The sequence below is a fragment of the Malania oleifera genome, chromosome 7, assembly GCF_029873635.1.
Source record: "Malania oleifera isolate guangnan ecotype guangnan chromosome 7, ASM2987363v1, whole genome shotgun sequence".
In the NCBI taxonomy this organism is placed as follows: domain Eukaryota; kingdom Viridiplantae; phylum Streptophyta; class Magnoliopsida; order Santalales; family Ximeniaceae; genus Malania; species Malania oleifera.
Genome location: NC_080423.1, coordinates 78,664,729 through 78,692,080, shown reverse-complemented (window position 1 = coordinate 78,692,080; position 27,352 = coordinate 78,664,729). Strand labels below are relative to the sequence as shown.

Genomic DNA, 27,352 nt, shown 5'->3' with positions numbered 1-27,352 from the left:
TACTCACGTGACCACGTCTCACTCATCTGAATCTTTTGATTCTTCTCTCATTCTCTGCATTCTCACTTCCCAGTTCCCATTCACTTTCGTTTAGGGTTTCATACTTTCATTTTTCGTCGCCGTCGTCGATTGCCGCCCATCGCTCGCTCGCGGACCTTTGTGAGTCTGTGACAACCCTCGCCTCGCGGTGTTGCCGTACCTTCGTCAGTTCGCTGTTCGCCCATCGCTCTCTCGCTCGAGTCGCTCGCCGTTACAGTGTACACTCTTACTCTGTGTACACACTACACTGCACAGACAGCACTCTACAGTCTGAAATCTGAATCTTCTGATTCTTCTCTCATTCTCTGCGTTCTCACTTCTCATTCACTTTCGTTTAGGGTTTCACTTTCGCCGACTGCGGCCCATCACTCGCTCGTTGCTTCAGCTTCACGAACCACGGAACGAGGTTCAACTCTCTCTCTTTTGGGGAAATTTGTCTTCTAAGTTCTGACTTCTGAGTCGTTTGTTGGGTTTGATTTTTTGATTCTTATTTTTAAATTTTTTTTTTTGGTTTTTTTTCTGTAATTTTTGACAATAATGCCAATCAGCCCATAAAAAATTTGTCTTAAGTTGTATTTGAGGTTGTTGATTTCGAGCTTTGTACTTAGATGGTATTCAATATAATTTCACACTAAAAATATAAATCTGACATCCAATCCTTATGGTTCCAAACGTGTGTTTAGAGTTAAGTTATTGTAAAAAAAATAGTAAAATTTTGTTTTGAAATTGGAAAATATTTGGACAAAAAAAAAAAAAAGGAAAAGTCAAAAGATTTTACTTCTTTTATGTTTGGTTGTGAAACTGTGTAGAAGAGGAATTAGCTGTATGCTATGGTTCTATATTGAACTACGAAAAAAATATTAAAAATGAAAGAAAATATGAGAGGTTCTACTTTTTTGTATTTAATCACGGAGAAATTTGAGGAATATACAAAAAAATTTTGAACAAATTTCTCATTTTAAATTTTATGTTAGTTTTTAATCTTATTTGAGTAATCTTTATTTTGAATAGTATTAATATAGAGAGAAAATACAATGAAAAAAATTTATTTTCTTATTATTATATTTTATTTTCATAGAAACCATCTACTTTTTCAATTATTATTATTTAATATATTGAACATAACAATATTTTCAATTGGTACAACTCTTTTAAGTCACTTATAACTCTGCTTTCTTCTATTACAATTGAGCCTTGCCCTTTATTCAACGGGAGTTAAAAAAAAAAGAACCACATTCTACAACTTATTTGAAAAAAAGAAAATATGTTGGGAGAACATTCAATCGTGTTTAAGAGTATGAATTTCGAACTTATGATTTTAATTGTTGTGAATTTAAAAAAAAAAAAAGTCAATGCAATTTGAGTTATGTAATTTGAGCATTGCTTTGCAACTTTATTGATAGAGCAAGAGATAATGAGATAGTTTTTAAGAATTAAGGTTACCTTTCATTCAAGTAATGTCTATTTTAAGGATATAAAATCATAATATAAGAATTTGTAGTTTAAAAAAATTAAAAGATGTTATCATAGTGATGTAAATAAGAATGCATCATAACATTGAATAGAGAATGATAATATCCTATTTTTAATATGAAAAATTGGGAATGTCTATTTTGAGAGATTCCCACGATTTGAAAATAGTTGTGTTTAAAGAAACTCGCATGCTTTAAAAATAGCTGTAATGTTTAGATTTTAGAGAGACTCACAAGGTTTGAATTTCTATTTTGAGTTAGATTTGGACTAATTTATTCTGTTTTAATGCTTACAGTTTTACTTACATGAATCAGGAGTTATTAATTAGTATAAACGTTTGAATGATTGATATAGTTACTGGAAAAGTTAATACACAAACTAATCGCAAGTTGTCGTATGCAACTTAAATTATTATGACGCAAAATAAATTATTATTAAAATTACATTTGAGAATGGAGGATTATCCGCTCATCCGCCATGAATTATCTAACTCGAAACTGCCTAATCCGCCACTTAAACGAGTTGAATATGGATTATGATTTCTTCATCCGATAATCCGCCTTATCCGCCGTAGATTATCCGACCTGATCTGCTTTGTCAGGTCTACCCAGATCCAAAAGTCAAAACCCTAATCGTTGGCGACTCAGAAACCAATTGCAATGGCTGATCCCACCTCATCTCAGGCTCCGTTCTCACCTCTAGCTGAGGCTCAAATGACTATTGATGGCTCAGAGCAGGACAAGGCCCTCTCCAATTCTGAGTTCCTGACTCGCCGGGAGGTGTTGACCCGGCGGTCCCGCCGAGTGAAGCAGCTTTTGCGGATCTACAAGATTCTTTACTGGCTGCTAATGGAGGAACTCAGGGCCAGGTACAAGGAATACTACTGGGAATATGGCAAGAGCGCCTTCAAAGAGGACGAGAATAAGAATGGCAGTTTCAATGCGAATTGTACGGACATTATGGAAGTGAATGGAGAGAATGGGAAATTAGGGTCAGGGCCAGATGAAGGGGTGAGGAAGTGCGCTGTGGCCGGATGCAAGACGAAGGCTATGGCTTTGGCACGCTTCTGTCATTCGCATATACTATCGGACTCCAAGCAGAAGCTCTACAAGGGCTGCTCCTATGTGGTTAAGAGGTTTGGATTCCCATCTTACCTTTTCTTTTTATTTATTTTTTACTTTTTTTGGTTAACATCATGTATGTAATACAGACACACACAGAGTATGTATGTGCGCACATTTTGTTGTCTTATTATAGATTTTGTAGTGTGGTTGCTTAATTGGGTGGCTTAATTGTTTGACTCTTATTTTTGGAGGGTGGGAATGAATGTGGAGTGCAGAATTTTAGTCCTTGAATCCTATGAATAAGGAATTCATTCTAGTGGATTTGTGTCTATACAAATTCTTTAGCTTCTTTTGCCAATGCTAATTTTCTCAGTGTAATGTGCTTGGTAGATTGGTTCCTTTTGTTGGATGGTTGCTGTCTCTGAGAATATTCAGCTCTAGAAAAGAGAATAGCTTTCAAATTGCACTCTTCATTGATTACCAAATAATTTTAATAATTCCTCAAGAAAAGTATATGATTTGTTTTTTGACTAAGACACTAAGAAATAGGAGTTGTTTGATTTACTGAATTCAAAAGCGACACTGTTCTTTAGCAACACTTCTCGTGACAAGCTAGATTCAAAGATTATGCATGTAAGTTAACATCAAAGAAGTGTGCAGACGGAAAGGATTTTGTTTTTAAATTTTTTGATAATTTATCCTTCAGTGGCCAAAAAAATGGAAGCATCTAGTGAGTATTGGATGCTAAGATGGGTAATTCTTGATGTGTTAACTGATGCTCTGATAGTTTGGCTGATTCTTTCTGGCTTCAGTAGACCAAAAAGCCTGGAGAATTACATAAGCAGCACTCTTTTGGAGTACATGAAAGATTAGTGCTTGTGAGATTGCAAAAAGCCCCATGACAAATTAATTTGAAACTTATGGGTAAAAAGAAAGATGCATGAGAAAATCACATAAACAATATGCTGGAAGAAGGACCAATGGAGAAAATGGATGTTCCTATATATCATGGAAACAAGTTGCATTTGCTGGTAATTGCATGAGAAAATCACATAAACAAGATGTTTCAAGGAGGACCAATATTGAAAATGTATGTTCCTATCTTAGGGAAATAACATACATTTGCTAGTATTTGCATTCATCTTGTACAAGGAAAATGTGAGACTTGTTCTCAGAACATTAAATTCTTTTCTTTAGGAAGTGTCCTAGTGTGCATCTAGATAGGGATGGCAATGGATCAGGTTGAATGGCTGTAGCTGTCATGACTCCTGATGGAAGAGGATATGTTTGGTTATTTGCCAATCAAATTGGAAGAAGTCTAGGGGCTAAACAGGTTAAATGATTAAATATTGATTAGATTTTGGATTAAAATATTCAATCCCAAGTACAATGCATCTCTACTAAGTTGCAAACCATCCTATTGTTTAGCAGCACAGATCTGTTTTCTTTAACAATTATTTTTGGGATTACTTGAAGGGAAAGAAATCTTAAGAGTTTTTGAAGGAGTAGAAATATCTCTTGGTATTGTAAGATTGTTGGCAAAAAAGAAAACCTTCAAGACTTGAATGTTTCCCCACGAAATTTGTCTTGGTTCCTCTCCAATCCTTTCATCCTTTTTTCCAGAGAATCTATTCTCAAATTGAGCTCATAAAAATAAAATAAAACTAAAAATAAAGCAGACAGAAGGAAAAAGGTCCAGCAACATGGCGATTAATTTTGAGTTATATGCAAATGTTGAATTGTTATCCAGTAGGGAGGCACATGCTTTGTAGAACATTGCTAATGCTTTGAAATTTGAATAGGTTAACAACTCAAGTTGCAGCTTGAGGGCAAGAGACCAATTCATAATTCTACCAAACAGGAAGTTAATCCAGTTGTTGCAGTTTTGATAGGTAAGAAGACTCAAATGATTATTCAAACAGGGGAGCTAAATTAAAAAAAATTTTGATTTTAACAGTGATGATCCTGATGGATTTGATGGTTTTTTGGAGGACTGTTTTTGGTGGTGGTCTAACATTAAAGTGACCCAAAGTGGCCGAATCTAAATTGAAGGGTACAACTACAACTTGGTGGATTAAAGAAGAACAGATCTTTAGAAGGAAAATATATGTTGACCCGAGTCTAGGATGAGATGAGGAGTGCGATGTATCTGTACCCCTACCAACTAACATGATTGTTTTATAAAATGATCAAGGAAAAGCAAGTTTAAAGACCACTTTATTTTTGGTATTGCTGTTTGGTGTTTTTGGAGCAGCAGATCTTACGGCCGCAAAGGAGCTGAGTTGATCTTCATCTGCTCATGTTTCTTCATGAAAATTTTAACCAAGTTCAAGCTCAAGCCAAGCTTAAACTGCGCTTGAGCATAATTTTTCAAGCTTGTTTCATTAAGTCATTAAACATGTTTGAGCCGAGCTGGAGCTTGTTACCTAGCTTTAGTTTGTTTTAATTTAAACCAGGCTTATTTGATAAATTTATGTACAGAAACATAGGATGTTGTGGTAATGCCACCATGTTGACATCCTTTTGCCCTATCAGCAATAGAAACTGTTGGGGGTCAATGAGCATGGAATTTGTCTGTCAGCTCTTGGTACTAGAACTGCAGAGTTAGTTGTAGGTTTGTTGACTTGAGAATTAGGAAAATGGGGAAAAGAGTGAAAGATGAAGACCAAAGGATTCTAAGATTAAGTGTTCTGTGAGTCGACATCATTTTCGCCGCCTCTGAGCCTTTAAAAATGATCACACCAGTAAGCCCCCAAAGGGTCCTAATCCAAGCTTAAAAACAAGCCCAAAACGAGCATGTAAGTGAACTATGGACAAGCTTAAACAATCCCCTAGCTCGGAATGGTTCAGGCTCAGCTTGTTAGATGGGCCTTAAAAGTTGGTTTGGGAATTGCTTATTTATGCAAATGGATAAGCTCAAATGTGTTTTACCGAGCTGAGCCACAGATTTATTCACAAACAGTTTGTTTCATTTCTAGGTCTTAAGGGCAGAGTTGTAATTTTTTTTAATTTTATATTTATTTTGATAGTATATGCAGAGGGTAATTTTGAAGAGTCTTTTAGTGATTCTAGTTGTCAAATTATATGCTTGGAAGTTAAGGGTTGGTTTAGAAGTTTCTTTTGTTTTCCAAGCAAGATGAATCTTGGTAGAATTGGTAAGTGTGGACTGTGGAGTCTATTGAAGGGCTGTAATCTTTTGATTTTTGATAGATGAATGAACAAGAATTTTTATATTTTTGATAGGTGTTGAATAAGAATTTTTGAACATATTGTTTTATCTTGGCCTTGTGTATTCTCACAAACCTTAGATGGATTTCGGAGTTTCTATCCTCCTTCTTCTTCTTCTTCCAAGGACTTTGTACACTGTTCACAGCATATGAACTTCTCTTTTTCCTTCTCCATACAGCCCTAATCACTATTCCATCCTTCTGCTGCCCTAAAACCCTAGAATGTTTTCGCTTTGCCATCATAAAATTCTAATCCTCTTAGTTCATTCTTTCCACCAGAATTTCCAGCTCTATGTTATTTCAATTCTAGACCTTATCGTTAAACCCCAATTAAATCTATCCTTAGTCGACTTTTAAGCCCTGGGATACTTGCCAAAATTTAAAATAGCAAAATCCCACATGCTCCCTGACCCAACCACTTCTTAGGCATGGAAACATATCTTTTCCTAATCTGTCATGTGGCAGTTTGGTATTAAAGCTTTAGTTGCTCCTTGATGTTTTCATAGGTAAGAGATCCTGTGTGCATAAATGAATATGTTATAAGAAACTGAATACGTAGCAGCTTGAAGCGAATATGAAACTCAAAAGCTTTTTAATTAGATTATTTTGCTTATATGTGGTACTATGCCTGTTCTCGATATTGCTTAGAAATAGTAATATTTCACTATGAGGTGTGGAGTAGTTGAAAATAAAACGATTACCGTGGCTTGGTTTAAGAATGAATTGAAATTGAATCATTGAATTCGAAAGTTCTACTGATGGCTGGTGCTAAATTCTGTAATCTTCTGAGATTATGCACACAGTTTTTGTGTAGAATTTACATATTTGAAGTTACCTGCCAACCAAGTCTGAATAGAATGATCAGAAAAGATAGCAGAATGGTATGCAAGACTAAAGCCAGCCAGGTGAACAACTAAATCTGATAGTGGAAGAGCGAAACACCTTTAAGGAAGAATGGCTGCATGTTTCTCCAATAATAGATCTTGAATGTGCTAATCAAAAGAAGGATTGCATGGAATGTGGCTGTGAAAAGAACATGATGCAAATGCAAATCAAGTGGCTATTTGATCATAATCATCATCATCTTGACATACCTTGAAGTTATCTCATGAAATTCAACATTTCAATCAAGATGGCAATTAAAAAAATTGGACTTGATTTTGGATCTATTAGTGCTGATGTTTTAGATGGTGAGCTTATTTGCCCTCAAGAGGTAAGAGGAGTAATAGAGAACATTAAAGAATCCAAATAATGGACTGGTTATTCAATTGATTTTGCAGCATTAAAAATTCAGCAAGGTATGCCAGCAACAACAATCAAGGGGATGAGGGGTTGCTCATGTTCCAGTAAGGCCAAACTATGGGGAAACAAATTCTAACAGATGTAGTGTCAAGATGGAAATTTCTAATCTTATCAGTCATGAAACATATCAACATAAAGAGTGGGAGTTTTCAACCATTGAATTTTGATGTTCTAGCAAAGTTAAGAATATATGTGAAGACTATCAAATACTATAAAGATCTAATTATCTAAAATTGAAGATGCAAATCATGGCAGATGGTGCTTTACTCTTAAAACTCAAGGATGAGATTTTTTTTTTGCAACCAGGGGAGAATTATGAAGGCGATAAAAGGATCAGTGAAAAGCAAGTTTAAAGACTGTATAGTACTTCTGACTATACTGTACTTCTGTATTGATGTTTGGCATTTTTGGAGCAGCAGATCATAGGGACAGAGTGATGTAGGACGGTTCTAAGTAGCCCCAATCCAACAGTTGGCCCTCTTTGTAGCACACTCACAATATCATTCACAATCTATGGGAAGAATTCAATTAACCAATCATGAACATAACAAACATATTCTAATGATCACAAGTTGTTGGATTTTGAAAATGTATATGATTTGGTTTAAAAGCCCTTAGTTGATCATTTCATTCAAGTAATCAAGTTCACTTTAAAAGATGTTATATTAGAAGTCTTAGATCACAAGTCTTAGCATACAAATCAAATATCCTTAAGCACAGTAGTAGCAAGCATGTTCATGTTGAAAATCTAGGAAGAGTCAAAGAGAATGAACAAGGTTTTCAATCAAGGATTCAGGTAGAGTTTCATGGCGTATAAGGTACTTTTAGGGGCTGTTTTAGATGGCCACAAACAAGGAATTGAAAAGATCTTACCAAAAGGTTCGGAATGACAAACACCAAGACACACGAGTACTTGATCGCACCACGAACAAGCTTGTTGACTCTTAGGAATCTTAAGACAAGAATGAAGCTTGAGGAAGGTTGTGGCTGTGAACTGTGAAAGAGAAGTGAGCGTGTAGTGTTGATGATGACGTTGATGTTGTCGTGGTCTCTCACCACCCAATCTCCGGGGAGATGGAACATAGCCTCACACTACTTACTCACAAGGAGAGGAACAAGATTCACAAGTTCAAGTAAAGACTTTCTTTTCAATTGATAATGCAAAGATCCCTTTTACAATACAAGTGATGACATATTTATAGCCTTACATGAGCATGCACATGACTTGCACATGGCTTCTTAAGAGATTAAAGAAAATATAAAAGTAAAATAAAACATTTAAAACATATGCAATGAGGTTCCTAGGAAATAGTTTGTCATAGGAAATAGGTGCCTAGGAACTAGAATAATTATGATAGTGGAGTCTAGGAACTTAAAATGAAATAAATGCTTCTTGAAAAATCAAGACTTAATGACTTGCAAGTTGTCATCCTCTTTCCAAGCTAGCTTCCAAGAGAAGCTTCAATTGTTGCAAATAAAGTTAACATCCAATAGTGGACTTCGGGTGGTCATCCAAGTGTCACAATATCCGTGAATGATGCTCAAGGTGCATGTTGATCCCCATCATCTCTCCCCGATCGAAAAGAATTCTCCTTTGGAGAATTATTTCAAAAGTACTCAATATATAGCTCCGGGTTGAGACGAAGAACATCATCGTTAAGAATCCAACTGCTTTCTAATAATGGTTTCCCTTTCCATTTGACCAGAAACTTTTGGTACGTTCCAGCTCATGTTTTTGTTGTTTTAAGGTCCAAAATGTCTTCAATTTGCTCGAGTTTCTTTGGTGGGACTAATGGTGGTGGCAAAGGTAAATTTGGCTTTTCTGGTGCAACTGGAGTTATGAATGGAGTAGGTTCATCTACTGGGTTAGTAGGGTTAGGTTCTACAAAAGAATTAGGTTCCAGAAAGGGCGTAATATCTTCAACATTAAATATATTGCTTATACCAAAATCATCAAGAATATCTAACATATAAGCATTAGAGCTTATTTTCTTGAGAACTTTGAATGGTCCCATCTTTTTGGCATGAAGTTTTCTTAGCTTTCTTGAAGGAATCCGTTCGGAGCGAATTCAAACCATAATCATATAACCTTCTCAAAATTCCTGCAACCTGCGATGTACATCAACAATAGATTTATAATGCTCATTGCTTAAATTAATTTTCATTCTTATATGAGAGTGTAGATCATGTGTGTGCTTTGCAAATGTATCAGCCTGCTCGCTCACTTTAGAATTAGGTGTTAATGGAATGAGATCTACAGGCTTCCTAGGATTATATCCTCTGACAACTTGAAATGGGCTAAGTCCTGTGGTCCTATTCAATGAACTATTGAATGCAAACTCGGCCATAGGAAGGCATAAATCCCAAGTTGTGATGTTCTCACCTACCAAACATCTCAATAGGTCCCCAAGGCTCCTATTTACCACTTCAGTTTGCCCATTAGTCTGTGGGTGATATGCACTAGAAAATTTGAGCTTGGTACCTAGTAATGCCCATAAGGTTTTCCAGAAGTAACTCACAAACTTCACATCCCTATCAGAAACAATGGTTTTGGGAAGACCATGAAGTCTCACTACTTCCCTAAAAATTATAGTGGCAATATGTGTTTTATTGCATGGAATAAATTGTGAAATTTTTGAAAATTTGTCCACCAAAACAAACACTAAATCATTTCCTCTAGTAGTCTTGGGGAGACCTAACTCAAAGTCCATACTGATATCTTGCCATGAGATGTGTGGCATAGGCAAAGGGGTATACAATCATGAGTTCTGTTTCCTACCCTTCACTGTCTGACAAGTATGGCATTGTGAACAATCCTAGCAACATCTCTTTTCAGACTAGGCTAATAAAACTCATCTTCAATCTTAACTCCAATTGGACCAGAAAAGCCAAATTTACTTTTGCAAGCACCATTAGTCACACCAAAGAAATTCGAGCAAATTGAAAACATTCTGGACGTTAAAACAACAAACACACAAGCTAGAACATACCAAAAGTTTCTGGTCAAATGGAAAGGGAGACCACTATCAGAAAGCAGTTGGATTCTTAAAGATGATGTCCTTCGTCTCAACACAGAGTTGTATACTTAGTACTTTCAACATAATTCTCCGAGGAGAATTCTTTTTGGTCGGGGAGAGATGATGGGGATCAACATGCTCCTTGATTATCTTTCGCGGATATTGTGACACGTGGACGACCACACAAAGTCCACCATTGGATGTGAACTTTATTTGCAGCAATTGAAACTTCTCTTGGAAGCTAGCTTGGAAAAAGGATGACAACTTGCAAGTCAAAGAGTCTTGGTTTTTCAAGAAGCATGGCAACTTGAAAGTCAAAGAGTCTTGATTTTTCTAGAAGCATTTATTTTATTTTAAGTTCCTAGACTTCACCATCATAATTATTCTAGTTCTTAGGTACCTATTTCCTATGATAAACTATTTCTTACTAACCTCATTACCTATATTTTAAATTTTTTATTTTACTTTTGTATTTTCTTTAATCTCTTAAAAAGTCATGTGCATGCTCATGTAAGGCTATAAATATGCCATCACATGTATTTTAAAAGGGATCTTTGCATTATCAATTGAAAAGGAAGCCTTTGCTTGAACTTGTGAATCTTGTTCCTCTCCTTGTGAGTAGTGTGAGGCTAAGTTCCGTCTCCCCGGAGATTGGGTTGTGAGAGACCATGACAACATCAGCGTCATCATCAACACTACACGCCCACTTCTCTTTCACAGCTCACAACGACAACCTTCCTCAAGCTTCATTATTGTCTCAATATTCCTGAGGGTCAACAAGCTTGTTCGTGGTGCGATCGAGTACTCCTGTGTCTTGGTGTTTGTCATTCCGAACGTTTTGTAAGCTTGTTTCAATTCCTTGTTTGTGACCATCTAAAACAGCCCCTAAAAGTACCTTGTAACCCTTGAAACTCTACCCGAATCCTTGATTGAAAACCTTGTTCATTCTCTTTGACTCTTCCTAGATTTTCAACATGAACATGCTTGCTAGTAGTGTGCTAAGAGATATTTGATTTGTATGCTAGGATTTGTGATCTAAGACTTTTAATATAACATCTTTTAAATTGAACTTGATTACTTGAATGAAATGATCAATTAAGGGCTTTTAAACCAATTCATATGCGTTTTCAAAATCTTAACAACTTGTGATCATTAGAATATGTTTGTGATGTTCATGCTTGGTTAATTCAATTCTTCCCATAGATTGTGATATTGTGTGTGTGCTATAAAGAGGGTCAACCATAGGACTAGGGCTACTTAGACCTATCGTACATGACAGAGTCATAATTTTTTAGCTTTCAAGGACAGTTATAATTTTCTTATTTTGAAATTATTTTTGTGGGTTATTTGTAGGGGAAGAGTCCTTTAGGGGGAGTTTGGAAAAATTAGGCACTAAGTGCTGAATGCTAAATTAGGCTTTGAATTTTGTGAATCAATTTAGAACTTGATTGAACCCCTTAACACTAAAAAGTATATCTTGTTTGCCAAATCCTAAACATCTGAATATGTACTGTTTAAAAAAAAATAAAAATTATGATAACATACTAGGACAAAAATCTGGTTTACCAAGTGGTGTGCCAATGAAAATTACATATATAATAAATTAACATAGATACCATCTCCCCAAATTTCAAATTTATCATATCAATTAAAAAAAATTCAATCTCTTGGGTTTGCACTAGAATGAAAAGTCTCCAAAATTTTGATTCAGGATTTTCAAAGACATATTTTTTATTAGTTAAAGTGGAGAAATTATTGCATAACTCTATTTTCAGTCATTCTTAATGTTGATTTATGACTCATATTTAGAGTGGTTATCCACTTGGTGCATGTTACAATTGGGCGGATCCTTGAGGCCTCCATAAATGGAACGTTCTTGTTTACTTAAACTAAGCCCAGATGGGGTTGTGTTGGGGTCCCTTCCCCCCCTTTGGCAGTATGGTATAATATGTTTGAGTTAGGTTGCAATGTAATTGTGCTATTATGTGAGAGTATTTTGGGTTTTTTCATACGAGGTTATGTGTATATTGTAGCCAAGGGTTGAAACCCTAATGTAGTGCTTGTTTGATGATAGTGGAAATTGTGCAGGGGTTTCGTGGACATAGCCACATTGCCGAACCATGTAAATTCGTTGTTTTTCTACTCTTTTATTTTTCTCTATTTTTCGTATTTATTGTGGGTGTGCATAACCTTAGGGTGCAATTTTGCAACAATTAATCTATTTCACAAAAGAAAATCTCTTCTAGATTTAAAACATCTCAACATCCTCTCCAAAATATACAATCATGATTACAAATTTTTCACCACCATGGCATTATATTTATAGAATTATGGCCCTAAGGTTCCACATTTTAGAGCATGTTCCATATGAATATTGTTCCTTCTGTCGTTACATTAACCAAAACATTTCATGATCTAGGTGACATTGGTTGTGATATTTTGATCTTTGATAGATGAATGAATTAAAAATTTTCAGCATAATTCTTTCTCTTTGCGATATGGATTTCAGTGAGTAGATTTCTTGAAAGCCCTCTTCTTCCTTCTTTCTTGCAAGCCTAATCCCTAGCCCATCCTTCTACCCAATATCCTGGCATATTTCATACCTTTACCGACACATATTTTGATTACTAGACTCTTTTAGGGAGCATTTACTTGCACTTAGTAGTCTTTAGATAGAGGCTAGACTCTTAATGGTCCAATATTCAGTGAATGAGGACTGTTTGTTTGAGCTCTTAATAGCATTTGAATATGCTTTGATCAAACTAGTGAGGACCGAACTAGGATTTGCTCCGTTGTTGGTTCAGTCAACATATTTTATTAATTTTTTTGACGCATTTTCCCTCGAAAAATAGACAAAATGAAAAAAATCGTCAAACCCTCGTTTCTCATCGCGTCCATCCGCCACACCTCCTTAACCCTGCTCACCCTCAACAAATCTCTCTCCTCATCCATTTTCCTTCCATTGCTATGCTTCTCTCATAATCACCTCCCACCACTGCCTTTCACTAGACCTATAGGAAACCATTGACCCCCATGATTTGGAGCCTCTCATTAGGCTCCCACCAAAGCAACAACTAGGTTTAGAGCCTCCACCACAACCTCCGGCACCATATCTCACAATGGCCCCTTCGCCTTTGTTTGCTATCATACTCCCAAACCACCATTTGCCATTTGCTTCTCATTACATTAACACCACAATCTCCATCACGACCTTCACCATCCACTTTTTGGAACATTCATACGAACTTGTGGTTAGCTAGGGTGTCAGCATCTGTAACATCTATGACTACCACTCTTTTGTAGACTCCACGCATACCTATCACACTAGGACTCAACTTCCTAGGAACTTTTAAAACCAAATTAAAAATTTTAGGGCTGTGAACAAGTCCAGTGGCTCGAGCTGAGCCCTACTTCAACATGTTTAGGCTCAACTTAGTAGATGAAAGGCCTGGCTTGGTCTTTGCTTGATTCAAATTTAGAAAGTCACACTTAAGCTCGGCTTAGGATCTAAATTATTTGATGGGGCTCAAGCTTGGGCTCAGCTCATTTGCAAGCTTGGGCTCGGTTTAGCTCAACTCATTATTTTTTAATTTGTTTGATTCTTTAAGTTTTGTGTAGGTGCAATGTGCAGCTTGTTGGGCTTGGCCCTTGGGTCTTAGCCTATGGATTGGGCTTGACCAACCTATGATGATCACTTAGCTCACTCCAAACTTCATTTGACCCTATTAACAAGACCATTATCAAGCCTCTTAATGAGCCTACTTCGAACTTAATAAATGAGTTCAATTGAACCTTTAATCGAGCTGCTCACGAGCTGAGCCTAACTGTGTTCATGCTTAGCTCGATTATTAATTGAGACTGAAAACTAGACTTGAGAATGATCATTTAGATAACAAACGAGCCCGAAGGAGCTCTTACTGAGCTGAGCTCCTGAGCTGCTCGTGAGTGGTTTGGTTTGTTTGCAGCCCTACCTAAAATTTAATGATTTGAAAGCGAGAAGATTCTTAAAACTTGTGTCTTCTTATTATCTACTCCATCTATTTTAGCCATTCGTGTGATTAAACCCCAATTAAACCTTATCTTGTTGACTTCTAAATCTTGGTCCTATTTTCGACCATAATTACAAATCCTAAAATCTTGCACTCCCAAGCTACAAAGATAGATATTTCTCTAATTTGTCAATCGTTGCAGTGTGTCCATCTAGAGCTCATCCGTTTGACACAAAAAAGAAATGATTGAAGCCAACTATTGCCTATGAGCTTACTCTTTGTCATCTAATTACAGTTGGTCAGGCTGTTTGTACTGCACCAAGGTAGAATATTTGCAGCATAATCCTTCGAGAGCTACATCAACACTTCCATTTGAGAAGATTGCTGTTGTGCAAGGCAAATCAGCTTAGCTGTTTGATGTAGGTTTTCATCAACATTTCTCTTTGAGAATATTGTTGCTGTGCAAGACAAATCAGTTGTGCTGTGTGATGGAGGTTTTCAAGTTACTGCTCTATAGAAAGCATTTTGAGTTAACTTCTCAGGTCCAGAACCAGAAGTAGTTAAGAATTTCAAATGCCAAGGTTTTGGGCAACAGGCTATGTAGATCAGGCAATGTCAATTGCAGAGAAAGAAGATGATGATGAAATTCAAGTGATTGAAGTTAAGACTAAAAAGTCTCAAGCAAGCAGAAGATGACAATGTGGGAGAAAAATATCGTCTAATGCTTCAACATATTCTCTCTTCTCACGTGGTTGAAGGAGATAAAGATTGAAGGAGAGTAGGGCTGAAAGCGGTTTGGTTTGGTTTAGTTCAGTTTTGGACCAAACTGAAAATCAAACCAAACTATGTTAATTTCTTGAAGGGAGAACTGAAGATATATAGAATTTTGTGAACTAATTCTAGGCGGCTTGATTTTTTTCTTTTTCCGATTTTAAACCAATTTATTTAATAATTTTTAAATATATAAATGGTTCTACCAATATTTTAACTAGTTTAAAAGCACTTCTGATCATTTTTAACATGTATATTATATGAACTAATATAAAACTGAATTATTAATTAACTTTGTTTTTGGGTTTTCACTTGTGTTGAGTTTGGGTACATGGATTTCAGACCTTGGATTTGGATTTGGGTGGATTTGGACAAATTTCAATACAATTTTGTATTAAATCTTATCCAAATATAATACAAATACAAATTCAAAGGCTATCCAAACATAGGGTTATGTTCTGGTTTAGAAACCAGTACTAAAACAGAAACCAAAAAAAATTATATTTTAGCAATTGAAACTAAGAATGAAATCGAAAAATTGAACCAAAGCGTAGTTCAGTCCCATTTTGGTTTAGTTTTAGGTTTGTCAGTAATTCTTGTACACCTCTGATGAGAGGCAACATTTTTCAAACTGAAGTTAATTGTTTGAAACAACTTTGCACTTTGATTATTGATCATTGTGGTTGTACAAAGGTAGTTTTTGAAGAAGTCATTAAGTTGAATAAGTGGGTTGAGTTGCATCTTGTTCCATATGAGGTAGCTTCTGTGAATAATACCAATGTGAAGGTCGATGATTGTTTTATGTTTACCTTCAAAGTTGCGTGAAAATTGCTATACCTTCTCCATTGACAGGAAGAGGGATTAATTGAGGGCATCTTGGTATCTTCAATGAATGGAACTAAAACAAACCATTTTCTTCTTTTTAATAAAGCAAATGATTCTTCTCTTGATTGGTGCTCCTGTTGATGTTTCCTAGATCCTTCAATTCTTTTTGTCTAGAGGGAATCAATATAGGATGGACCCAACCGTTGGATGGATTGATTTGACTGTATTTGGAGGTCATTTTCAAAGAATAGGGTTAAGGGCTTGCTGATCATTTCCAAAGAATAGGGATAAGGGTTTGTTGACTCTTAAATCCATATATTTTAGTTATAATTAATCACTTACACTTAAAGTTTATGTGAGGGTTTGTTTTAACATATTTTATGATTTTTTTAATTTCTTAATTTTAGTTTCACATAGACACACTTGTAGGTTGTGTTGAGAAGGTCAAGGTATCTGGCCTATTCATTGTCAAAATATTCGGTCGTTCATTGATAAATATTTTGTATTAATTGTATATTTGTTTAGTTGCTTTTTATACTTAGACTATTTAGAATAGATTAGCATGATTGTAGGAAATCTCTAGCATGATTGTAGAAAATTTCTTATATAAAGCTACATTTTCCAATTCGACAAAATTATTCAAAGGCAAATATTTTTTTCCTTCTTTTACATGGTATCAGAGTAGGGAATGATACCCTAGCTCTCTCCTCTCTATCTTTTTGCCTTCCTTTATTGTAATTTCCCATTATCATGGTGAAAGAACAACTTTGAATGAAGGCAAGCTTGATGCTATCAATTCATATTTTTTTCACCATTTCGATCATCCAGGAATGGTGCTTGTTTCCAAGCCTCTCGGTGGGAATAATTATTCGACATGGTTTAGAGCCATGAAGATTTCTTTGTATGCCAAATCCAAGTTAGGTTTCATAGATGGGACCACCACAATGCCGTTTGCCACAGCCAAACCAGACGACTATGCTTTGTGAAAAAGATGCAACAATATGATCATTTCTTGGATTCTCAATTCACTCACACGGGATCTTGCAGACAGTGTCATTTTTTCGACTACTGGCCATCAGGTATGGGAAGACCTTCGTGATCGTTTTTCTCAAAGCAATGCCCTTCGTATTTTTCAGATTGAGAGGGACATTGTTTGTCTTGCTCAAGATTAGATGATTGTTGCAACTTATTACACAAGGTTGAAAAAATTATGGGATGAATTAGGATCCTATAATGACACCGTTTGCTCTTGTGCGGCGTACCATAAGAGATGCGGATTGATGCAATTTCTCATGGGAGTTCTACAGTGCAAATCTAAGATCAAATTATATTGATGAATCCACTACTTGATGTTGCTAAGGCTTACTCTTCCATTGTACAAGAAGAGAAGCAGCAAAGCCTAATGGCTGCACATGGGATGACGGAGAACTCAGCCATGGTTGTTCGAAAGGTTGAACTAGTGGCTTTGGCTGTTCGACATGGACACGAGGTTCTTCTTCTCCTTTCGACTCATCTAATCGAAAACCTTTGCATTGCTCTTATTGTGACCGTGACCATCATGTGCGAGAAACATATTGAAAGCTGAATGGGTACCCACTAGAACACCCTAAACATGCATCAAACAAATCCAATCAAGGAAGCACTCATTTCAAGCGCAACAATAGTCATCAGTCTTCAATCTTCAGTCAACAATGTCAAGGAGGGTCCAATAAAGCAAGAAGTGCTGCCATTGAAAGGCTTGGAAAACAAGCACCATTCTTGGATGATTGGAATGGTGAAGAAAATATGGATTGACAACATCAAGCTTGCCTTCATTCGAAGGTTGCTCGTTCACCATGATAATGGGAAACAACGATAAAAGGAAGGCAAAAGAAAAGAGGGCAGAGAGCTAGGGTATCGTTCCCTACTTTGATACCATGTAAAAGAAGGAAAAAAATATTTGCCTTTGAATAATTTTATTGAATTGGAAGACGTAACTTTATACAAGAAATTTTCTACAATCATGCTAGAGATTTCCTACAATCAAGCTAATCAATTCTAGGTAGTCTAAGTATAAAAAACAACTAAACAAATATATACAATTAATACAATATAATTGTCAATGAATGGCCGGATATTTTGACAATGAATAGGCCAGATATCATTGACCTTCTCAACACTCCCCCTCAAGTTGGAGAGTGAATGTCAAGAACTCCCAACTTGCGCATCATAGTTGAGAAAGCTTCCTTTCCCAATGGCTTGGTTAACACATCCGCAAGTTGGTTCGTTGAAGCAACATGTTTGGTTACAATTGAACCATCTTGTATTTTTTCACGAATAAAATGACAATCCATCTCTATATGTTTGGTTCTTTCATGGATAATGGGATTGGCTGCTATATGTAAGGCGGCTATGTTATCACAATATAACAATGCTAGCTTCGGATGCAATATTCTCAAATCTGTCAATAATGGGCGTAGCCAGGATAACTCACAGCATGTACTTGTTATGACTTTATATTTGGCTTCTGTTGAGGAGTGAGATACGGTTTTTTGCCTCTTTGTTCGCTCCTTGTTGTGAGATGGAAATTCCTTTTTTTGATCGAGAAACTTCTATGCTCAGAAAATACTTCAAATCATCCAAATCTTTAATCCGAAAATGACTATATAGAAATTGCTTGAGAGCTAATGTGTCATTGACATCATTACCCGTAATAAGAATGTCATCAACATATATCAACAAAGCTGTAAAATATTTGTCCTTCCGATATGTGAATAATAAGTAATCTGCTTTGGATTGAACAAATCCAGTTGCTTGGATAGCTATAAAGAACTTGGAAAATCGTTGTTGGGAAGCTTGCTTTAAGCCATATAACAATTTGTGATGGCGACACATTAGATTCTCCCCCTAGCGCCAAAGACCAAGAGGTGGAGACAAAGATTTCTTCATGGAGATCACCATGAAGAAAAGCATTGTTGACATCAAGTTGGTGAAGAGACCAATTTTGGGCAGCTGCTAAAGCCAATAAACAACGAACAATAATCATTTTAGCAGTGGGAGAAAAAGTGTCATGGTAATCTATACCTTCTAGTTGTGTGTAACCTTTCACAACCAAACAAGCTTTGAAATGCTTAATAGTGCCAACGACAACCAATAGGCTTCTTACCAGGAGGAAGGGAAGTGAGGACCAAGTGTGGTTGGCATCTAAAGCGGCCAATTTATATTGCATTGCTTCTTGCCAATGAGAATGAGAAGCTGCTTCGGTATAAGATGTAGGCTCAATATCTTGACTGATGGCAGCAATAAAAGAGCGATGTTGTGGTGAGTAACGATGAATGGGTACCCATCAAAACACTCTAAACACGCATCAAATAGATCCAATCAAGGAAGCACTCATTTCAAGTGCAACAATAGTCATCCGTCTTTAGTCAACAATGTCAAGGAGGGTCCAATAAATGCAGTAAGTGCTGTCGGTGACAAATGGGCTCTTTGATTTGCAAATCCACAAAATCTTATCTATCATGTAGGGAAAAGAGATAACACAATCTTCCAATCTTAAAGCTAATGCTGCCGATGTTTTCTCAGTTTTTTTATAGACATTGTTGCGATTCCATCAATTAATTATCGATAGTGGTGCAACAGACCACATTACTTCATCTCCAAATTTGCTTGTCAACAACAGTAAGAACACCCTTTTGCCACTAGTTTCTATGCCAAGTGGAGAACAGACTCCAATTACATCCATTGGGAATTTACCTTTGAATTCTACTGTTACTTTAAAAAATGTGCTTGGTGTGCCATCGATTAAGGTGGAATTAATGTATGTGAGTCAAGTTACCATAGATCTCAATTGTTCGGTAACCTTTTTCCCTCATTGATGTATTTTGCAGGACTTGATGACAAGGACGACGATTGGTTTGGGTGAACAACGAGACAGACTCTATTACTTGGTTGTGTTAGCATTAGAGAAGCCAAAACCTCAAGCTCCATCCTCAGTAGCCACTTCTTGCCGTTCACCCAGATCTCAAGTTGCCTCCTCCACCGCTTTGTGGCATCGCCGATTGGGGCATTTGTCTTCCTCTAGATTAGATTTTATGGCAAAATCTTTGTTAAATTTCCCTTTCCAGTCTAATAATGCTTGTGATGTTTGTGCACTTGCAAAACAAAGTCGACTTCCATTTTTGTTAGTTCAATTTCGTTTGTTAGACCCGTTGAATTAATTCATTGTGACATTTGGGGCCCTTATAAAATTGCCTCCCTTTCTGGTGCGAAATAATTTTTGACTATTGTGGATGATTATTCTAGATTCACATGGGTATTTTTTATGCATCACAAAAGTGAAACACAACATTTACTTGTCAATTTTCTCTTTTGTCCAAACACAATTCCATGTTTCTATAGCTAACATTCAAGTTGATAATGGTGGTTAAGTCTTCTCTATGTGGGAATTCTTTAAACAAAAGGGGACCATTTATCAACATTCTTGTGTCTATACTCCTCAACAAAATGGGGTTGTAAAGCGCAAGCACCACCACATTCTTGAGACAGCTCGAGCTTTTCGTTGTCAAGCCCACCTTCCTTTACATTTTTGGGCAGAATGTGTTTCTACTGCTGTTCATATAATTAATCATTTGCCCACACCACTCCTTTCTCGCCAAACTCTTTTTGAACGACTTTATGGAAAGCTTCCTTATTCTCATCTTCGAGTTTTTGGGTGTCTTGCATATGCTACTAATGTGCACGTTCCGCATAAATTCGCTCCTCGAGCCAAACGTTGTATTTTCCTTGGCTATCAAGTTGGTCAAAAAGCTTACAAGCTCTATGTTCTTGCCACCCCTTAAATGTTCACTAGTCGTGATGTTGTTTTTCATGAAACTACTTTTCCTTATGAGTCCATTCCATCTGCTTCCCTAAATTCAGCCCCTATGATTCCTCTTTTTGTATTCGATTCCTCACCACTGGAACTAGTTTCTCCTGTCCAAGAACCCTCACTACCAAATCTAGTTTCTCATTAGCCATCACCAGCTAGTCCTCCTCATGAACCAATTTTACGCCGTTCTCAACAACCTCGTCACCCTCCCACGACTTTACGTGATTTTGTCTACAACCAAGTGATGTCTCCCAACCATTTGTCGCCTTTGTCATCAGGTCCACAAAAAGGTATGCGATATCCCCTTAGCAATTTTGTCACTTATCATTGTTACTCACCGCAACATTGCTCTTTTACAACTGTTGTCGGGCAACATATTGAGCCTACATCTTATACCGAAGCAGCTTCTCACTCTCAACTGCAAGAAGCAATGCAATTTGAATTGGCTACTTTAGAAGCCAACCATACTTGGTCCCTCACTTCCCTTCCTCCTAGTAAGAAACCTATTGGTTGTCGTTGGATTTATAAAATCAAACGGCACTCAGATGGTACTATTGAGCATTTCAAAGCTTGATTGGTTGCGAAAGGTTACACACAACTGGAAGGTATAGATTATTGATTTGGTCTTCTTGATTGTTGGTTATGTTTATTGTTCTCATGATTTTTTATAAGTCTTGAGTCGTTGGATTCTCTTACCAAGCATGTATTTGAGCATGATTGAATTCTCTATGACTCTGAAATTTGTGATTGAGAAATATTTTCAAAAGTTTCTTTTATGTTTAAATCTTTGTCCTTGAACATAATTGCGCGCAGAGTCATTTTTTTTTTTTTTTCTCTATTCCATTTTGCTTATAAGAGAATGAGTAGAATTGATTGGGTCAGAGGAGTTCAATCTTGCTTTGCTCTAAAATCCGTTGATGGATCCTTGAGGCAAAATCCTAGTTGATACCAAATATTAGAGAAATGATCTGGGCAAATTTTTTGTCATAACCAAAAAAAACTTTTCCCAGCCGTTCTGATTATCATGCCATCATTGCATGGTGTATTTCCATTGTCAACCCCCTTGAGCCTCATGTTACATAAGCCTTTATTTGTTCTCTTAACTACATAAACCATTCCCGTCTAAGCTTGCAAAACCATGAATTTACCTTTACATTTTGAGAAAATACTTTGGTGGAAATTTACATTTAAAGAGAAATTTTCTTCTAAAAAAAGAGAAAGAAAAAGAAAAGAAAAGAAAGAAAGAGAGAAGACTCAATAAGTGAAGTATGGATCACTTCAGATTTTGTTAAAGGTGTACTTGATACTACTTCATTGGTTACAATAATATTGTCATCAGTATGAGCATATTATCAAGAGAGAGTTATGTTTTGAATCCTGGGGATATCTCTTTGATTGTTTTTCCCACCAAGTATTTTTCCCAGTTTGCTTTGATTTTCCTTATTCATTACTTTCGTAGCCCTCAACCAGTGATCTGTCATTACAACCTTGATTAAAGACCCTTTGATCTCTGATTTTGGCGTTTGACTACATTAGTGGAGAGGATTTCTGAAAATTGGACTAATGGGGTTAAGTTTGGAGAGAATTCTTTTGGTTTCAGTGTTCTACTGTTATCTGAATTTGTTGATGGTTTGGAGTTAAATTGACTTTAACACACACACACTCAAGGTCTTAGCCTTAGGTTGAAGTAAACACTTAACTCTTGCTTGACAAATTGCTAAATTTTTGATTGATTTTACTACCATCTTTGATGTTAAAAGAGTAAGATACTAGTGATGAAATCTAAATTCAGATTGTGACTTGGTGAGTGATGATACTCTTCTATGGGGTCTAGTTGATATTGTCCATAGTAGTCTTCTATTTTGTTTTCTTTTGTTTGAGGACAAACAAAGTTTTAAGTTTGGGGGTGTTTGATGACTGGCATATATTAGAATAAATTATCACTTCTTAACTATAAACTTTGGTCTAATTTTATTTAGTTTTGCCAATTTTAGGCTTCACTGCGGTCATTTAATTTTATCTCAAATTTGAAGAAACGAAAGACCCAAAGCTGTGTGTTGTGGCTGTGTTAAGTGCATCCGAATGCAACCGTATTTGAAGTTGAGCCTGGGCTCGTGAGGGATGCGTATGGAGTTGTGTTGAAGCAATTTTGGACATTTAAAGAAAAATCAAAAAGAAAAATATGTAAACATATATATATATATATATATATATATATATATTTAAAAGTCAAAATTAGTGGTTGGGGTGTTTATTCTCTTTTGCTGTGGGGTTATTTTAGAGGAGCAATAAAAGGGAGCCTAGATACTAGCTTTAAAAGAGAAATAAAAGGGTGCTGTGGGTGCACGTGGAGAGACCCATGTGCGGGCTACATACAGCTCTGCCTCACCCAGCTTTCCCACAAAATGCATGGGTCTCTTCACGTGCACCCACACCCCCTTTTTATTTCTCTTTTAAAGCTAGCATCTAGACCCCCTTTTATTGCTCCTCTAAAATAACCCCACAACAAAAGAGAATAAACACGTTAGCCACTAATTTTGACTTTTCAAAATTAGAACATACATACATATATATATATATATATATATATATATGTTTATATATTTTTCTTTTTGATTTATCTTTAAATGTCCAAAATTGCTCAAACATAACTCCATACGCATGCCTCAAGAGCCAAGCTCAGCTTCAAACACGGTTACGTTTCATGTCAAGTCGGATGCACTTAACACGGCCACAACGCACGACTTTGGGTCTTTCGTTTCTTCAAATCTGAGATAAAATTAAATGACCGCAGTGAAGCCTAAAATCGGCAAAAATAAATAAAACTAGACCAAAGTTTAAAGTTAAGAAGTGATAATTTATTCTAATATATGTCAGTCATCAATTACCATGACACTTTTTCTCCCACTGCTTAAATGATTACTGTTTGTTGTTTATTGGCTTTAGCAGCTGCCCAAAATTGGTCTCTTCACCAACTTGATGTCACAATGCTTTTCTTCATGGTATCTCCATGAAGAAATCTATGTCTCCACCTCTTGGCCTTTGGCGCTAGGGGGAGAATCTAATGTGTCGCCATCACAATTTGTTTTATAGCTTAAAGTAATCTTCCTGACAATGGTTTTCCAAGTTCTTTACAGCTATCCAAGCTGCTGGATTTGTTCAATCCAAAGAAGATTACTTATTATTCACATGTTGGAAGTGCAAATATTTTATAGCTTTGTTGATATATGTTAATGACATTCTTATTACGGGTAATGATGTCAATGCCATATTAACTCTCAAACAATTTCTGCATAGTCATTTTCGGATTAAAGATTTGGGTGATTTGAAGTATTTTTTGGGCATAGATTTTCTCGATCAAAGAAAGGAATTTTATTCTCGCAACGAAAATGTACTTCGGAGATTTTAAAAGATTGTGGATTTTTGGGTGCTAAACCTGTGAACTTTCCTATGGAGCAAAACATAAAGCTCCCAATATAGGCGACTTGTTGGACGCCTAATTTATTTGACTATTACTCGGCCGGATATCACCTATTCGGTCCCTGTGTTAAGTAGATTCATGCATGCATCATGCAAACCACACATGGAAGCTGCCTTGCGTGTGTTGCGTTATTTAAAAAAAAGTCCAAGACAAGTTTTGTTTTCCCTTCTCAAAATGATTTATCTTTGCAAGCTTTTTCTGATTCAGATTGGGCTGGTTGTCCAATATATCGTAGATCCACTATGGGTTATTGTGTATTTTTGGGGTCTTCTCTTATTTCCTGGCGAAGAAAGGGGCAAAAAACCATATCTCTCTCCTCAGCAAAAGCCAAATAGAGTCATGACAAGTACATGCATTGAATTATCCTGGCTACGCTCATTATTGACATATTTGAGAATATTGCATCTGAAGCTAGCATTGTTATATGATGATAACACAACCGCCTTACATATAGCAATCAGTCCCATTTTCCATGATAGAACCAAACATATAGAGATGGATTGTCATTTTATTCATGACAAAATACAAGATGGTTCAATTGTAACCAAACATGTTGCTTCAACAAACCAGCTTGCGGATGTGTTTACCAAGCCATTGGGAAAGGAAGCTTTCTCAACTATGACATGCAAGTTGGGAGTTCTTGACGTTAACTCTCCAATTTGAGGGGGAGTGTTGAGAAGGTCAATGATATCACCTATTCATTGTCAAAATATCTAGCCATGCATTGACAAATATATTGTATTAATTGTATATTTGTTTAGTTGCTTTTTATACTTAGACTACGTAGAATAGATTAGCATGATTGTAGGAAATCTCTAGTATAATTGTAGAAAATTTCTTGTATAAAGCTATGTCTTCCAATTCAATAAAATTATTCAAAGGCAAATATTCTTTTCCTTCTTTTACAGGCTGTGTTGTTGTAAGGAGGTTGGTTATTTGGGAAATCGAAATGAAATTTGTCATGTGCATCCGTTTCAAAGCATTTACTCTTTAGAAGGCTAGTGTTGTCTCCAACATGCATCCAGTACGTGTTGGAGACTTCTTAGGCAGCTCAGGCTTATTTTTTGCTCTGTGTTACAAGATAAATCTATTGCGTCTGACAATTCCTCTATAGGACAAGCATTATTAAGGGGAGGAGAGTTTTGCTAAATGAAGTAGTAAGCTTCAAAATTTAGAAGATTGTAAAGCTATGGATGGGATTTCTTGACTCTGAAGATTTTAGAGATCAGAGTATTCAGTTAATCTCAATAAGTTGTACCCTTAGTTTTATGGTTATGGTTAAATCCCATCCATAGCTTTACAATCTTCTAAATTTTGAATAAGTTGGACCCTTAGTTTTATGGTTATGGTTGAATCCTTAGATGTGATTTTTGTGTTATTTGTGGTGTAGGAACTTCAAAATTCTGGTGTGAGACAGATGTTGTGCATGCTGTTAAGTGAAAAGAGATGGTACTTGTGTATACACGAGTCACCATTCCAAGCAGACTGTGCTTGTACCTTGTTTTAATAGTTTGCTTGTTGTATGTGATACTAAGTCATATGGCTTCTGATGTGCACCACATCCGTGTGTTAAGTTGGTTCTCAGAATGTCTATCCTTGGAATAGAATGTAATAAGACAAGAACATAATAAAAATTACATACAGATACAGTAATTTACTAATTTTTAAAAGTCACTCGTGCAAAAGCTTGTGTTATCCAACATGGAATATGATAGGAATAGACATTCCCATGGTGTAATTTGTAATTTGGGAAGTCATTTGTTGGCTATTCCATATGGATTCATAAAAATTTTTGGATTGTCATTTGCTTTATAATGACAATACTTCTTTTGTTGGCCATCAAAATATTATATTGTGACCATCCTAGTCTTAGGAATAGGCACCCTGCAAATTAAAATCTTAATGTTTTATTTTATGGTCATGATGTATTCCGGCAGTTGGTTTCCCTTCAAAAAATTTGCAGCCACAATTACACAATTCTGAGCAACCTCTGGTGTGCTCTATTTATTATTTTACTTGTCATTTGGGATGCTAAGGTTGTCTGGCTACTCATGTGCATCCCATCCTTAATGCTTTATTTTATTTTATGGTCATGCTCTTGCAGTTGGTTTTCTTAAAATTTTTCAGCCAGAAATTTGTAGCCTAAAGAAATTACTACTGGTGGCTTATTGCATGCAAGTCATTTTATGACTAAAATGTTGTAAAAAGATCTTCTAGTTTACTGTGTTTTCCTTTTAGATGCTAGCGTCTTGTGGAGTGTGGCTATATTTGCAGTTCGTAATTTTCTTCTCCTGTGTCTGCTTTGTTGTCCATTTTCAGTGCTCAGACAGGTCCCATTCTCTGCGGGAAGCCGATACTTAAATCGACTGTTCCTGCCATCTGTCCCACTCATTTGCAAATAGGTGAAAAACATTTGGCACGAGCCTTGAAAAAAGCAGGCCTTAATGTCTCCTCACCAAGTAAGGTTGCCCCCAAACTTCATGTTTTAGCCAAAGAATTTGTCTATCAAATTCAAGCTAAAAGAAGAGCTGCGAAAAAGGCAAGTGCAGCTAAAGTTGAGATCAAAGAGGAGAAAGCTTCCTAAGGCTCGGGAGTTTGCTGCATTTTTTGCGGTGGGGGTTAATCAAGCTGACAGATTTTCTAATATTAAGCTTTAGCTATATATTTGATTGGATAGAGCGGTCTTATGCCTTGGAAGACAGGTACTTTGTAAATATTCAAGGAGCCTTCGTACATCTTCTAGGTACCTTCTTCCTTTTCCATCATCCTGCATTTATACAAGTAGATCGATTTGTATTCATGCAATCCTCTCTCTTCCTTTCTTGAGCTCTCCTCTCCCCTGGCAATTGAAATTCAGACTATTTGTGCATATAATTGACTCTTTAAATTTAGGCTGTTATTTGACTTCATGTCTTATTTGCTGTCTTTTTAGTGTGATCAGTATCTTTGTATATTGATATGTTTGGATGTGGCCTGTTAGTTGGGTGACTTGAATATTGGATCAAGCATTTTGTTGGAGGAAAGGGGAAAAGGAAGGATGAAAATTAATGGATTTATTGATTGATAATTGAACTTTAAACTTTGATTTTTGTTTTTTTAAATTTGTCTTTCCCGTTAATGATTTTTGAAGTTTCCATTAAAGAGTCTAATAATCAATGAATCAGGATGTGTGATCAAGGGATCTGTTTCCATTGTAGCAAATTTTGAAGTAGTGTCTCCATTGTATCAAGTAACAGAGTAGTGTGATTGAGTTTTGGAGGTTGTATTTGAAAGCATTTTTTTTTTTATTATGTTTGAATTTTGACAATTCAATGA

General features: G+C 36.2%; 1 protein-coding gene across 4 annotated transcripts; it reads left to right on the top strand.

The window, feature by feature from the left end:
• Positions 1-26,946, top strand: LOC131159899 (uncharacterized). 4 transcript variants are annotated; one of them, XM_058115119.1, is made up of 4 exons: positions 1-257; positions 378-445; positions 2,114-2,647; positions 26,357-26,946. In XM_058115119.1, exons 3-4 carry the CDS (start codon positions 2,172-2,174, stop codon positions 26,619-26,621), a joined length of 741 nt encoding a protein of 246 aa, XP_057971102.1. In that variant the 5' UTR covers positions 1-257; positions 378-445; positions 2,114-2,171; the 3' UTR covers positions 26,622-26,946. The 4 variants fall into 4 exon arrangements, with proteins under 4 accessions (XP_057971102.1, XP_057971101.1, XP_057971103.1 ...); XM_058115118.1 differs by having other exon boundaries at positions 15-257; positions 2,087-2,647; XM_058115120.1 differs by lacking the exon at positions 26,357-26,946 and adding an exon at positions 19,577-19,959 and having other exon boundaries at positions 15-257.
• The last annotated feature ends 406 nt before the right edge of the window (positions 26,947-27,352 follow it).

Excerpts from the sequence above, each read along its gene's own strand:
- LOC131159899 (XM_058115119.1), top strand. The coding sequence starts at position 2,172 with ATGGCTGATCCCACCTCATCTCAGGCTCCGTTCTCACCTCTAGCTGAG. Across the intron at positions 2,648-26,356 it reads TGCTCCTATGTGGTTAAGAG|TGCTCAGACAGGTCCCATTC; the intron begins GTTTGGATTCCC and ends GTCCATTTTCAG.